The sequence below is a fragment of the Bison bison genome, unplaced genomic scaffold (assembly GCF_000754665.1).
Source record: "Bison bison bison isolate TAMUID 2011002044 unplaced genomic scaffold, Bison_UMD1.0 scf7180017864516, whole genome shotgun sequence".
In the NCBI taxonomy this organism is placed as follows: Eukaryota; Metazoa; Chordata; class Mammalia; order Artiodactyla; family Bovidae; genus Bison; species Bison bison.
This window is the reverse complement of record NW_011495069.1, coordinates 221,929-233,757: the sequence shown is the minus strand read 5'-3', so window position 1 is coordinate 233,757 and position 11,829 is coordinate 221,929. Positions and strand designations below refer to the sequence as shown.

Below are 11,829 nucleotides of genomic sequence, written 5' to 3'. Positions count from 1 at the left end.
GAAGACAGGAACACTTGTTCAGGCCAAAGCCAGGTGCGTCCTCAGCTTTATAGATACTGCTCCACCTCAGGGCAGAGTCAAGCCTTCCTCCAGGGCGAACTCTTCATCAGAGTCAACTCAAAGAGCCTACAGAATGGGAAAGTAGCATCAGGTAAGAGCGCTGGGAGAAGGGCAAAGATCTAGAGGTAGGTTACCAGTTTCCAACCTTGGCTCAGGGTCCCAGGAGGTAGGGTTTGAGGAAAGTGTAACTCACTCAGTTGTGTCTGACTCTTTGCAACCCCATGCACTGTAGCCCAGCAGGCTCCTCTGTTCATGGGATTTCCCGGCAGAAATACTGGAGTGGACTGCCATTTCCTCCTCCAGAGGATCTTCCTGACCCAGGGATCAAACCTGCGTTTCCTGGGTCTCCTGTAGTGTAGGTTCCTTACTGGCTGAGTCATAGGGGAAGCCCCTGTGGGTTTGAGGAGACATGTTCCATCTGAGGAGAGAGCTGACCCTCTGGCCTACCTGGCTACATGACCAGGCTAGGATGGGAGCCTAGTGACACCTAATTACTGACATTTTAATTTTTTGAAAGTGTTAGAAATTGATGCCACCCGTTCTGATTTGTATTGATGCTTTTGAACTGTGGTGTTGGAGAAGACTCTTGAGAGTCCCTGGGACTGCAAGGAGATCCAACCAGTCCATCCTAAAGGAAATCCGTCCTGGATATTCATTGGAAAGACTGATGCTGAAGTTGAAACTCCAAAACTTTGGCCACCTGATGTGAAGAGCTGACTCATTTGAAAAGACTCTGATGCTGGAAAAGATTGAAGGCAGGAGGAGAAGGGGACGACAGAGGATGAGATGGTTGGATGGCATCAGAGACTCAAGGGACATGAGTGAGTAAACTCAGAGTTGGTGATGGACAGGGAGGCCTGGCGTGCTGCAGTCCATGGGGTTGCAAAGAGTCGGACACGACTGAGCGACTGAACTGAATTTGACTTAAGACACACTAAGACCTCCCTAGCATTGCAGTGGCTAAGTCTCCGTGCTCCCAAAGCAGGGGGCCTGGGTTTAATCCCTGGTTCGGGAACTAGATCCCACATGTTGCAGCTAAGACCTGGCCCAGCCAAATATATATGTGTGTGTGTGTGTATATATATTTTATAGAGACACTGTGGACACAGGACTTCCCGGCAGCCCAACAGTTGGGACTTCACCTTTCCCTGCAGGAGTGTGGGTTCAGTCCCTGACTGGAGAGCCAAGATCCTGTATGCCGTCACAGCAAAAGAAACCAAAGCATTAAAAACCGAGAAGTAATATAACAAACTCAATAAAGACTTTAAAAATGGTCATTAAAAAATAAATCTTAAAAAAAAGAACTACGGAGGCCACAACGGGCCTGTGGGCCAGGCCTGGCCGAGTCTGCGCTTGCTTCCAGCCTCACCTTAGCCTGTTTGTCGGCCGCCTCAGAGCGCCCGCTGCGGTAGATGTCCACGTCCAGGGAGAGCTCTGCAACAGAGGGGAAGCGGTCTCAGCCACTGAGGCCTGCGGACGCAGCCTCTGAGCTGAAGGCAAGGACCCTCCGGGTGGCCTCGGGCTGGTGGTAGGGTCCTCCAGCCTTTGGGGCAGGCTGCTGGCTTACCAGACCGGTCTTCAGAGACAGACGGCATCTCGTGAGCCAGCCTGGAGGGTCCCAGGCATCCGTGGGTCTCTCCCAACCTCCCGGGGGCCCACAGAACAGGGGCACTGTGGTCACGATGCTGTTTGTGCCTCTTGGCTGCTTCCCCGGTGATGCCTACTTGGAAGGCCCACCTCCCTAGACATCAGGAACACTCTTGGCGCTGAGTCACAGCCAGGGCTCAGTATGTGGGAATTCCAAGCCCCTTTAGGGCTGAGGATCTAGCCTGCTGCCAAGTATCACCATAGAGGCTCCTCCTGGGTCTTTATTTCCCACCTCCCGCACCCTCCTCCAACCCTACTGATTACCATGTGGCTTTACCCCAGCTCATAGCTCTTGACATCTAGGGTGCTCTCTCTCAGCTGGAATGTCAGGGCCAAGGGAACAGCCCTCCTCTGCTGCCGCCCACTCAGTGAGGCCTGTTGCCAACCAAGTACCGTTCTAGGTCCTCGGGATCCGGCAGCACGCAGACAGGCCCTGTCTGCTTTGATCTTAGGGATGCGTGCATGCGCCCAGGCACACACCGCAGTGGCAAGGGGTGAAGAAACAAAAGGCACGTCATGTCCGATGGTGACACGCTGCAGGGACAAGGGGACAGCGGGGTGTCTCAGAGTTAGATCAGAGAAGCCTCCCAAGTGTGAGCAGAGGCCTGCAGGAGACAAGTGACCTGTCTTAGAATCTGGGGTAAAAGCTGTTAGGATAAGCAGTGCACGGGGGCAAGTTCCAAGATCAGAGGCCAGAGTACCTAGAACAGGATGAGCAAAGTAAGAGAAAGAGGGGTCAGAGGGAGCCTGGAGCCAGGCTGGGTAGGTTGCGTGGGCAGTGATGATGCCAGCTTTAACCCGAGCATGGGCAAGCAGGAGCAGGCTCTGATTGGATGAAATGTTAGACAGTCTTCTAAACAGGGGGCCTCTCTAGGGGCTGAACTGAGACTGGACCTGCAGAAGATCAAGGACAGAGCGGGGAACCCCATTGAGGACCTCGCCGAGGGCTGATCAGTGACCCGGGCAGAGGTGACTGGGCTTAGGCCAGGCTCAGAGCTTCAGAAGCGGCAGGTGGCTGGACCTGAGCTAGACTTGAGGTAACCCGGCAAGATTCACAATCAACTCAGGGAAGAGAATTCAGGGTGAACCCAAGGGCTTGGCCCTGACCAGCTGCAAGGACGGAGCTACCATCGAGCTGCACGCCAGGACTATTAGGAAAGAGACGTCTGGGGTAGGGGGAGTCAGCCCAGTGTCATTCGGTGTGAGACTTTGCTCAGACACTCAAGGAGCTATGCTGGCCGGTAGGCCTCCGAGTTTATGGGAGACGCTGGGCTAGGGGGTTTTGAGTCACCCACGGGCTGCCCGAGCCTGCAGCACTCCGCCAGGCGGGTTGGGGGCGTGGGTGTGGCCAACGAAGGATCTGGAACCGGAATCTGGGGAGGAAAGGGCAGCCGTGGAGGAGGAGATCTGGGCACAGGGGCTCTGTAGTGTTCCAGGTGAGACGGCTCCAGAGAGGACCGCCAGGGTCACGAATGCTGCAGGAAGGCCCAGAGGGAGGAGAGTGGGCCACCGAGGCGAGGACAGGAGAGGCTGTTCTGGTACCTGGGGCGGTGGGCATCTGGTCTGAGCAGGCTCAAGGGAAGGTGAGGAAGAGCTAAGGATGCAGAGAGGCAGGGGGCAGAGTTTGAAGACACCATGGAATTAGGTCTAAAAGCAGACATTATAGCTAGTTCCTTAAGAGAACAGGCATCACAACTTGTTTCTATTAAGGGAATAGTTTGCTCTGGAACAATCTAAAAGAGGGCAGGGACTTCCCTGGCAGTCCAGTGATACAGAACTCTTCTGCCAGTGCAGGGGACACAGGTTCGATCCTCGGTCCCAGAGGATCCACATGCCTCGGGACCACTGAGCTCCGTGGGCCACAGCTACCGAGCCTGAGCTCCAGAGCCGGTGCTCGGCAACAGGAGACACGCCGCCGTGAGACGCCCGAGCCCCGCAGCTGGGGAGCGGCCTCTGCTCCCGCAGCCATAGAAAGCCCCGGCACAGCAATGAAGATCCGCAGCAGCCCAAAATACAAACAAAAGTTTTTTTGAAAGAATACAGTGGAGGGCAGGAGGGGAGGTGGCTTGCTCCAACAGTAAGAGCTGCTGAAGGAATACTCTTGAATGAGGGAGAGTTTGTCATCGCTAAGATCAGCTTGGGACCAGACATCACCGACTATTAAGAGAAGAGGCCATAGGGCCCTGACACAGGTGGCTGGGGGACGTGAACACGAGGGGTCCCGACGGCCTGTGTTCTGCTTAGAGAGCGAGTGAGGCTGGCAGAGCAGTGGCTGAGCTTTGAGGGAAGCGGGCACCGAATGAGCCCACAGGGGCGTCTCGTTACAGGGAGAGCCCCTGCCATTCCCCCCGGGCCGGGGGACACTCACCAATGCCTGTGAGGTGGAGCACAGCTGTGGCCATGGGGGCATCCTCGTCGGGCTGGTGGTAGAAGATCATGACCTGTGGAGACCCCCCAGGATCCCCGGAGCATTAGTGGACGGGCCGGGGACAGGGCCCCGTACCCGGCTCCGGCCGTTTGCCTTTGGTCTCACGTCACAGCTTCTGAGCTTCCAGTGTCTCCCGGGAGCCAGCACAGGGTGACTGGGCTGTTAAAACCCCCGGTGTAATGCGCCACGACCCTCCACCAAGCCCTTCCACACCAAGGCCTCACCACTGCCTGTCCAGGCGGGCTCTAACCACAGGACAGAAAAATCAGGACTAAACTATTAGCCAGTAAAAGGGGTGGAACCGGATTTATGATCTGGGCTGTGCAGCTCTAGAGGTCAAGCTTTAAGTTGCCCTCCATGTCCTGCCCGCTACACCACCCCTCCTAGGACCCCATAAGATGGGCCGTGAGGATGTGGGGCCTCCGACGGGCCAAGCTGCCCAGAAAGAGGCTGCTGGGGGTAGGGGGTGCCTGTCCTGGGTCTCACAGCGACCTCTGCGTGCAGAGGAGTCTTCATACTTTCGAGAAAGCTCTGGCCTTGACCACAGGCCTTCATCACGAACCACAGAACTAGCTGTTAGCTGGAGTCCAGGGTAAGCATCTCAGTCCTGGTGCTGCTGGAGGCGGAGCCCTGGGCAGAGACGCTTCTCAGGTGCCCTGGGCTCAGCTGGGCCACATCACAGCCTCAGTCCTTATCTGAGATGCTCCATAAGTGTCCTACCTGTCTCTTGGGCTTCCCTGTGGCTCAGCTGGTAAAGAATCTGCCTGCAGTGTGGGAGACCTGGCTTCAATTCCTGGGTTGGGAAGATGCCCTGGAGAAGGGAAAGGCTACCCACTCCAGTATTCTGGCCTGGAGAATCCCATGGACTGTATTGTCCATGGGGCTGCAAAGAGTCGGACATGACTGAGCCACTTTTTCACCTGCCTCTTGGGGAGTCACCTGCCCTGGGCACGGGTGTAGAGGGTGCTGTGTACTCCCTCTCAGTCATCCCAGCTTAGCCCCCTGCTGACTATCCTCTGGAACGTTCTGGCAACAAGAGCCCCTGGGTCCTAAACGTGCTTCCCTCAGCTGTGCTGGCTCAGCCTCACACGGGAGTCACCTGGGAGCTATGAGGCCCAGAGGATGGTTTGGTTGGCAGGGGCCGAGGCCTGGGCATCGGGTGATTTTAATTACTCAGCCACCACTAACCGCTCAGATTTAGCTGAGCCCATTGTTCGAGCTGAGAGTCCACCTCTCTGCCACGGGCCCCATCAGGGCGGCATCCCGCCCAGAGGATGGGCTCGGGCTCGGGCTCGGATCCTGGGTCTGCCCCCTTAGACTGGGGCTCCGTTTCCTCACACATGAACAGAGGGAACGCCGACCTCGGGAAACGTGACCTGGTACCCGGACCTGTGGCAGCTCTTAAGTTTCATCAAGAGGCTCCAAGTCTGGGAGACCAGCCTGAGCCAAAAAGCCTGAGTCCTACTGCTGAAACCTTTTAGGCCAGACTTTAAAAAAGCTAATTTGGAAGCTAGTGTGGTGGTCAGAAGCACGAATGGAGGAGACAGACACACTTGAGCTTGAATCCCTGCTCAGCCAGCTACTGGCTTGGGCAGGGTGCTTCCCTGACTCCGTGCCTCAGTTTCTTCGTCTGTAAAATGGGGTCAAAGGTTGATTGCAAGCACTGAATGCGATCAAAGCATTTGGCTCTGAATTTTTCAGACTCGGAGCTCAGGAAACCCCAGCTGTCAGGAGGGAGCCCCCAGGGCTTTTGTTAGCGCCTCCTGGGAGAGCTGCCCTCACCTCCCCCGACCCCAAGGCCTACCTTGCCCTCGTCTTCGGCGAAGTTGGGGGACGTCATCGCCACCAGCACGTCCGTGGGGCGCGACAGGGGCCAGCGGGGCGCGGCCGACTTCTCCCTGCTCTCCACCGGGTCTGCGCCGCAGACGCGGACCACGACCCCCAGAGACGCGTCCACGGAGAAGGACTCGCACGCCCGCGGGGCACACCTGGGGGCGGGCGAGCAGACAGAGCTTGGCGCACAGGAGCCCCGCCTTCTCGTCCCGGAGCCCAGCTGAGGGGGTGCCCCCCGCCTCTCCGCTGCTGAGGCCCTCCAACTCACAGTCAAGGCACTTTTGGGTCCTAACACGTCAGCCTTCCCCTCACCACGCCCTGCTCCCAGGACCCCTGTGCAGGCCCGAGACAAGCTGCAGCCCAGACCCCACCTCCCGCGGATGCTCTGGAAGTTACCAAGCTACATCTTATTCATGAACGCCCACCTTCCAAGGAGGGGAGGGCCCCCTGTCTGAGCCACGAGGGCTCCCTACGGGGGAAAAGCAAGACCCGGCAGGTCTGTGCCATGACCTTGGGAGTCACCTCCCGTGGCAGCTCCAGCTCACAGGAGCCTCCTTCATCAGTCCGCACAGCCTCCTCAGGGGTCACCCTCACCCCATTTCATGGGGAAGGGGACCGAGAGAGGGCAGGGCACGTGCCTCCAAGGCCCCACAGCCTAGGAGCAGTAGAAACAGGACTGGGAGGCCCTAATGACCCAAACTCGGCTCCTTGAGATGGAGCAGGACAGCAGGGTAGGTTACAGAGTGTGCAGTTAACCCCCAACTCCCGTTTAAGCCAAGGGAGGCCCAGGCAAGGAGCAGTTAACCCCCGACTCCCGCATAAGCCAAGGGCGCCCCAGGCAAAGAGCCTCGCCAGCCTCCCCGCCCGGACCCGCTCCCAGCTCCTCACCCGCTGATGTCTAAGAAGATCTCCATGCCCAGCACACACACAGCGTGGGTTGGGCTGTCCAGGGACAGAGGGACGATGTTCCGGAAGGCCATGGCACAGCCCTCTGGGCTGACTACCCCCACCCGGCACGGTAACCTCTGACAACCCAGGGGTTGCTCCCACCGCCCGCCCCTCTTATGGGCCAGGGCCCTCCCCCTTGCTAAGGAGGCTGTAGCAGCTGCTGGAGGTTTGCTGGGAGGAGAAGTGCTGCTGAGGAGCAGCTGGGGTCAGAGCCGGGGCAGCATCAATTCATTAAGCAGCTAATGCCTGCAGACGTGCAGGGGCTGGGGCTGGCTGCCTGGAGCTCTGGCCTCCAGCTGGAAAGCTGGTGCCTGGGATTGGTCAACCTGGCCTTGGCGCTGGAGGCTTAACTAAGCTGGGAGCTGTCAGGAGCAAGGATCTGTAGGGGGTGCATGGGGCCCTGGTCAGGAGAGGGGCACGGGGCATCCCCTCTAGACTTTGGGGCCTCCATCCTACGGTGTGGGCTTCCTGGAAAGTGGTAATTGATGGACCAGTGGTTCCCAGGGCTCTGATGGCTGCAAAACTGACTAGGGGGTGGCTCCTGTTAAAGCTGCAAACTCCTGGGGTGTGGTCCAGGCAGCTGCGCCCCTCCCCAGGTGATTAGGGGGCTCCTTGAGCACAGCTGTGTCAACAGCTCCCAGCAGGGGGCAGGCAGGGATTGGTGGAAAGAGCGGACGAAGGACCCCAGCTGCACAAGGTCGCCAGCAGCTCCGCATCTCTGCTGAGTTCACTGAGCCAAGAAATGAGAACACCTGCTCTAGCCCACGGGGCTCACCAGCGAAGTTTAAGACTGTCTTAAGGGTGGGTTAATCCAGTACTTTGGCCACCTCATGCGAAGAGTTGACTCATTGGAAAAGACCCTGATGCTGGGAGGGATTGGGGGCAGGAGGAGAAGGGGACGACAGAGGATGAGATGGCTGGACGGCATCACCGACTCGATGGACGTGAATCTGAGTGAACTCCGGGAGTTGGCGATAGACAGGGAGGCCTGGCGTGCTGCGATTCATGGGGTCGCAAAGAGTCGGACGCGACTGAGCGACTGAACTGAACTGATGGTTATTCTTGAATACATATGACAGTCATATGGGTCCAAGTTCAAAAGGGGGCTTGCAACAGTTCCCATCCTCCTGTCTCTCCCATTAGTTCCCTAATGTGGATGCAGCCAGTGGCATCGGGTTCTAAATCTTTCCAAACAGATGTTACAGGTCACGAAGCCAACAGAGCCTATGTCCGCCCCTCCCTTCACTTTTATACTGCTCAGTGTTCCATACCTTGCTACATTCACTTCACAGTATAACTCAGAAGTTCTTCACATCATGTACGTATGAGGTGTGTGAAAAAGCACCCCGATCCTTTTTCAGGGCTGTGTAGTATTCCGAGTAAGTCTCATCATTAACAGACATTTGTTTTCAATCTTTTGCCCTGGCACGTGATGCTGTGATGATTAAGCCACATATAACAGCCTGGGGGGACATAAATTGGGTACCGTGTGAAGGTCACTCAGTGAGCCAGGCTTGGTGAATTTGAGATTAAAAGAAAAACCTTTGCTGGAGGTTTCAAGTTTGCAGTGTAACTGTCAGGGGTGGCTTTGTTCTGGGGGCTCTTGCAGGCAGGGGGTGGCCAGGAAAACTCTAAAATTTTAGCCCCTCAGATAGGAGGCACCGGCCATGTGTAAGCTCACACCCCAAGTGTGAGCTTCCTGGAATTGAAGGGGGCAGGCCCTTCACTCACACCCAGCCCTCTGCTCATACACGTCAGCCAGAGGCTGGCTGGTGGGTGGGGCGGCCTGACTAGGGAGGGCTCGAGAGGGCTGGGCTCAGGGCTCAGGGCTCAGGGCTCTGGAGCAGAACAGCTCGGGAGTTCGGTCCCTCCCACCCGGGGCCAGCCCTGCCTTGTGTGGGGCTCCGAGTATGGTTGTGGGGGGGCCCTCGGCCTGGTGCACAGAGACATCTCAGGCGCAAGAGGGGCTTGGCTGTGTCTAGCGCAGGTCCTACTCCCCCTCTAGGGGATGCTTATTTGCCACTGACTCCCCAGCACCCACAAAAGGGAGGGGCCTGGACACAGTAGGTGCTCAATACACTCTTGTGGCCTCAAATGACTAAATGACCCCCACTCCCCTCCCCATGCCGAAATAACCCAGTGGGCTTCCCCAGGTCTCCCAATGAAGCGAGGTGTTTGTGACCTTAAAACAGCTCTGCATGGATCTCTACACTTCCACGCATGCTCATCCCATGTAGGAAGTCCTGCCTCAGCCCCGCAGTGACATTTCCGCATCACTCTGAGGTGGTCAAGTCCCAGTGTCCCTGGCGGACACCGGGGTATTTGGGGCGGAGGCACTAACTCCCCACCTGCTGCAGGCGACGGCTTCTGGCTGCTAGAAGCAAGTCCCCTCCTAAAATCGTCTGCTGCCAGTTCCTGAGGTCATCATCACCCCGCCTTGGGGGCAGCTACACCCACCGTGGGGAGACAACGGGCAGGCTGCTTGTCTCAATTCAGGACAACTCTGAGGACCCAGCCCCAGAGCGTCCCGGGGGGGTTTCCCAAACCTTCGGTGGCCGCTGCTTCCCAGCTCATTATCTCCTGCTGCCCCGCCCTCATACCCTCCCAGGTGTGGTTCCTAAGAGCACCCCCACAGCCCCCCAAAAACCTCCTGCGAGGAAGCCTTCATCTCAGAATCTGTTTCCAGGCACCAGACACAAAACAGTCACCAATCTCAAATCAGATGTTTGAAAGTTGCTGTGCTGTGCTCAGTCGTGACTGTCTAGTCAAAGCTGTGGTTTTTCCAGTAATTTGATGTGAGAGTTAGACCATAAAGAAGGCTGCTGCTGCTGCTGCTAAGTCACGTCAGTTGTGTCCGACTCTGTGCGACCCCATAGACAGCAGCCCACCAGGCTCCCCCATCCCTGAGATTCTCAAGGTGAGAACACTGGAGTGGGTTGCCATTGCCTTCTCCAATGCGTGAAAGTGAAAAGTGAAAGTGAAGATGCTCAGTTGTGTCTGACTCTTAGCGACCCCATGGACTGCAGCCTACCAGGCTCCTCTGTCCATGGGATTTCCCAGGCAAGAGTACTGGAGTGGGGTGCCATTGCCTTCTCCAAAAGAAGGCTGAGCTCTGAAGAATTGATGTTTTCCAACTATGGTACTGGAAAAGACTCTTGAGAGTCCCTTGGACTGCAAGGAGATCAAACCAGTTAATCCTACAGGAAATCAACCTTGACTATTCATTGGAAGGACTGATGCTAAAGCTGAAGCTCCAATACTCTGGCCACTTGATTCAAAGAGCGGACTCATTGGAAAACATGCTGATGCTGGGAAAGACTGAAGACAGGAGGAGAAGGGGACAACAGAGGATGAGATGGTTGGGTGGCATCACCGACTCGAGGGACATGAGTTTGAGTAAGCTCCAGGAGATGGTGAAGGACAGGGAAATCTGGTGTGGTGCAGTCCGTGGGGTCGCAAAGAGTCAGACACGACTGAACGAATGAACAACAACAACCCACTCCAGTATTCTTGCCTTCTTGCCTAGAGAATCCCATGGACAGAGGAGCCTGGCGGGCTAGAGTCCATGGGGTCACAAAGAGTCAGACACAACTGAGCGACTAACAGAAGGGCTGCTCCGGCTTCTCAGGTGACTCAGTGGTAAAGAATCCACCTGACAACTCAGGAGACACAGGTTCAATTCCTGGGTCAGGAAGACCCCCTGGAGAAGGAAATGGCAACCCACTCCAGTATTCTTGCCCAGGAAATCCCACGGACAGAGGAGCCTGGTGGGCTACAGTCCACGGGGTCGCCAAGAGTCGGACACGACTGAGCGACTTCGCTTCATGACTACAGATCTGCAGTACTGTTGTCTCACGCCCCTCTAAAGCTGAGACGGTCTGTTTGAACTGTCAGTTGGTGTGAGTCCTGGAATGAGTGACTGTGTCCATCGAGAGCGCCAAAAACGGTCCTCATGGCAGCTAAACCTTGAAGTGGTCTTTGAATACCTTTAATAAATTTATTTTGATAAATGATGTTATCGAATATTTGGTCCAGATGTGTGTTGGGGTGTTTTTTCGGTAATTAAATCTGGCAGAAACAAGTATCTCCTCTAGGAGAGAGGAGGTATCAGTTGATGGGCCGGTTGAGTAAGAATTGACCATCGTTAGAACTGGGAAATCACAGCTGCTGGGAAGATGCTGCTCCCATCTCTAATGCTTTGGTGGGTCACAGGAGGTCAGACCATCACCCTGGGATCAACCTTCTAACATAGTCTTGTAAAAATCAAGCTTATTGTTGAAAATAGAAGAACATTGCTTTACAGCCCTTCGTGAGTATAGAACAGCTAAACATGAGAAGTAAATTGCTGTAACAGAGACAAAGCACCGAAATTATTCACGTAACTAAGCCGGAGCCAGGCCAGGAGCCTCCCGAGGCGGCGGCGGCTCAGGGCTCCATGTGCCACCACTTGAAGGAGAAGGGCTGCCTGCGCACGTTGGTGCCGCAGTGCACGTTCCCTTGCCGGACGTGGTAGGCGTAGTAGTCGTCGAGGAAGGTGCAGTGGAGGCCCAGCGGCTCCAGCAGGGACCGCACCTTCTCCTCCAGGCAGCAGCGGCCGTTGATGACGGGCCCGAAGGGCTTGGGGATGCCCAGGTGCTGGCCCAGCACCAGCATGTTCACCTGCAAAGCGGGCACCCAGGTCAGGGGCAGCCGCGTGTGGCTTGCGGCACCACCTGAGTGTCCCCTATAACAGCCCACTTCACAGACCAGCAAACGGAGGCCCAGAAAGGCGATGTGAGCTACTGAAGGCCAGGGAGTGAGGCTAGGTCCTGTACCCAAGCCTTCGGACTCTGGGGTCCACGTTCTCAACCCTTTCCCCCTCTCCTCGATGCCACCCTCCAGCAAACTCGATTCCTCAAGGCCCGGCTCCAATG

The 11,829-nt window shown here is 56.5% G+C and overlaps 2 protein-coding genes across 2 annotated transcripts in view; both read right to left on the bottom strand.

The window, feature by feature from the left end:
• Positions 1–6,948, bottom strand: part of PADI6 (peptidyl arginine deiminase, type VI) — a 20,880-nt gene extending 13,932 nt beyond the window's left edge. Inside the window, 4 exon segments of the mRNA XM_010830216.1 lie at positions 1,430–1,494; positions 4,076–4,148; positions 5,940–6,123; positions 6,857–6,948. Of these exon segments, the coding sequence (XP_010828518.1) occupies positions 1,430–1,494; positions 4,076–4,148; positions 5,940–6,123; positions 6,857–6,948 (414 nt within the window).
• Positions 6,949–10,898: 3,950 nt separating this feature from the next.
• The window catches only part of PADI4 (peptidyl arginine deiminase, type IV), a 28,503-nt gene continuing 27,572 nt past the window's right edge, over positions 10,899–11,829 (bottom strand). The window contains exon 18 of the mRNA XM_010830215.1: positions 10,899–11,575. Within this exon, the coding sequence (XP_010828517.1) occupies positions 11,342–11,575 (234 nt within the window). The 3' untranslated portion in view covers positions 10,899–11,341. The remainder of the gene's footprint in view (positions 11,576–11,829) is intronic.